This window comes from Alexandromys fortis, unplaced genomic scaffold (genome assembly GCF_014885135.2).
Source record: "Alexandromys fortis isolate MF-2015 unplaced genomic scaffold, M_Fortis_MF-2015_v1.1 scaffold_136, whole genome shotgun sequence".
NCBI classification, from domain to species: Eukaryota; Metazoa; Chordata; class Mammalia; order Rodentia; family Cricetidae; genus Alexandromys; species Alexandromys fortis.
Window position 1 is genome coordinate 922,621 of NW_026068024.1, and position 2,783 is coordinate 925,403.

General features: G+C 43.7%; 1 protein-coding gene across 4 annotated transcripts in view; it reads left to right on the plus strand.

The window, feature by feature from the left end:
• The window catches only part of Dhx57 (DExH-box helicase 57), a 57,330-nt gene that overhangs the window by 50,388 nt on the left and 4,159 nt on the right, over positions 1-2,783 (plus strand). For all 4 annotated transcript variants that reach the window (XM_050163479.1, XM_050163478.1, XM_050163480.1 and 1 more), the window contains one exon: positions 2,240-2,374. In XM_050163479.1, coding sequence (XP_050019436.1) covers positions 2,240-2,374 — 135 coding nt within the window. The remainder of the gene's footprint in view (positions 1-2,239; positions 2,375-2,783) is intronic.

Below are 2,783 nucleotides of genomic sequence, written 5' to 3' on the forward strand. Positions count from 1 at the left end.
TTTTTTTTGGCTTTTTGAGACAGGGTTTCTCTGTAGCTTTGGAGCCTGTACTGGAACTAGCTCTGTAGACCAGGCTGGTCTCGAACTCACAGAGATCCGCCTGCCTCTGCCTCCCAAGTGCTGGGGTTACAGGCATGTGCCACCACCGCCCAGCTGTATACAACATTCTGTCTGTGTGTATGACTGCAGGCCAGAAGAGGGCACCAGACCTCATTACAGATTTTGTGAGTCACCATGTGGTTGCTGGGAATTGAACTCAGAACCTTTGGAAGAGCAGGCAATGCTTTTAACCTCTGAGCCATCTCTCCAGCCCCACATTTTTCTTATCCATTCTTCAATCGAGGGGCATTTAGGTTGTTTCCAGGTTCTGGCTATGACAAACACAACTGCCATGAACATGGTTGAGCACATGTCCTTGTGGCACGATTGAGCATCCTTTAGATATATACCCAAAAGTGGTATTACTGGGTCTTGAGGAAGATTGTTTCCTAATTTTCTGAGAAATCGCCACACTGACATCCAAAGGGGTTGAACCAGTTTGCATTCCCACCAGCAATGCAGAAGTGTTCCCTTTTCCCCACAACCTCTCCAGCATAAGTTGTCATCAGAGTTTTTGATCTTGGCCATTCTAACAGGTGTAAGATAGAATCTCAGAGTTGTTTTGATTTGCATTTCTCTGATGACTAAGGATGTTAAACATTTCCTTAAGTGTCTTTTAGCCATTTTAGATTCCTCTGTTGAGAATTCTCTTTTTAGGTTTGTACTCCATTTTTTTTATTGGATTATGTGATCTTTTGGTGTCCAATTTCTTGAGTTCTTTGTATATTTTGGAGATCAGACCTCTGTCTGATGTGGGGTTAGTGAAGATCTTTTCCCATTCTGTAGGCTGTCGTTTTGTCTTGTTGACCGTGTCCTTTGCTTTACAGTTTCAGGAGGTCCCATTTATTAATTGTTTCAGTGTCTGCTGCTGGGGTTCTATTTAGGAAGTGGTTCCCTGTGCCAATGCGTTCAAGTTTACTTCCCACTTCTCTTCTATAAGGTTCAATGTGACTGGCTTTCTGTTGAGGTCTTTGATCCATTTGGACTTGAGTTTTGTGCATGGTGATAGATATGGGTCTATTTTCATTTTTCTACATGTTGATATCCAGCTATGTCAGCACCACTTGTTAAATATGCTTTCTTTTTTTTATTTGATATTTTTTGATCAGGTGTTCGAAGATGTGTGGTTTGCTATCCAGGTCTTCTGTTCGCTTCCATTGGTCCTCCTGTCTGTTTTTATGCCAATACCAGGCTGTTTTCAGTACTGTAACTCTGTAGTAGAGTTTGAAGTCAGGGATTGTGATGCCTCCAGAAGTTCTTTTATTGCCCAGGATTGTTTTGCTATCCTGGGTTTTTTGCTTTTCCAAATGAAGTTGAGTACAGTTCTTTCAAGGTCCTTAAAGAATTTTGCTGGGATTTTGATGGGCAGAGACCCTTTCTTAAAAAGAAAAAAAATTGCTGGGCAATGGTGACATGTGCCTTTAATCCCAGCACTTGGGAGGCAGAGGCAGGTAGATCTCTGTGAGACAGTTTAATGGTGAAATTACAGATACTTACAATGAGGTGTTATATAACTCTTGATAACAATTCTTTAGGAAAATCCTGAACAAATATAAAAATGTGTTCAGTAAACAAAGTTTAAAAGGAAGCTCTGTGGCTAGACGATGTTGACACACACCTTTAATCCCAGACTCAGGAGGCAGAGGCAGCTGGGTCTCTATGATTTTTAAGGCCTGGCCTACAAAGAGAGTTCCAGGACAGCCACGGAAACCCTATTTCAGGAAAAAGAAAAAAGCAGTCCTGGGCCAGAGATGGGTCAGTGGGTCAATGCGTAAAGGTGCCTGCCTTAAAGCCTACATTCTGAGTTTGATCCCTGGGACCTACATGGTGGGAGTAGAGAACCAGCTCATGCAAGCTGTCCTCTGACCTCCACATGGCGTGCATGCCTGCACACACATACACACACACACGCACACCAGTACTAGAGAGATGAGACAGGAGGAGGACCACAGGTTTGAGGCCAACCAGTCTATATAGTAAGTTCCAGGGTAACCTGGGTTTGTACAGTGAGGCCCTGCCTTGAAAAAATCAACAACAACAACAAAAAGAAACAAAAACTATTCAAACAAGACATGTTTGTGCCAAAGAATGAGTCCTACAGAAAAAATGTGTATCTACCTTTATAAATACTGTTGTATAGGTCAAGACCCCAGAAGGAAAGTTCCAGAAGACCAGTACTGGAGTTGTCAGACTGCAGCCGAAGTCAGCTGAGTTGAAGTTTGTCACGAAGAACGACGGATACGTGCATATTCACCCTTCCTCGGTGAACTATCAGGTCAGAACGGTGCTGTTTAGAGCGTTTGCTCCACACATGTCAGATGAGAGACGCAGTCCCTATGGCAGATGAGCCCTGCTCTGTGACTGCAGTGTCCCCAGCAGTACGAGCATTAGAGAGGACTGAATCTGTGTCAGCTGACAAACTGGAAAGGAGCGCCATGTTGAGAACATTGTACTGTATACAAAAGTGCCCATTCCAGCTCTCAAGTGAAAATTGTCTCTTTAATTAGTTTAAGAAGTCATGGGCCAGGCATGGTAGCTCACACCTTTAATCCCAGTACTCAGGAGGCAGAGGCAGGAGGATCTCTGTGAGCTGTAGGCCAGTTTGGTCTTCAGAGCGAGTTCCAGGACAGCTAGGGCTCATTCTCTCTCTCTCTCTCTCTCTCTCTCTCTCTCTCTATATATTT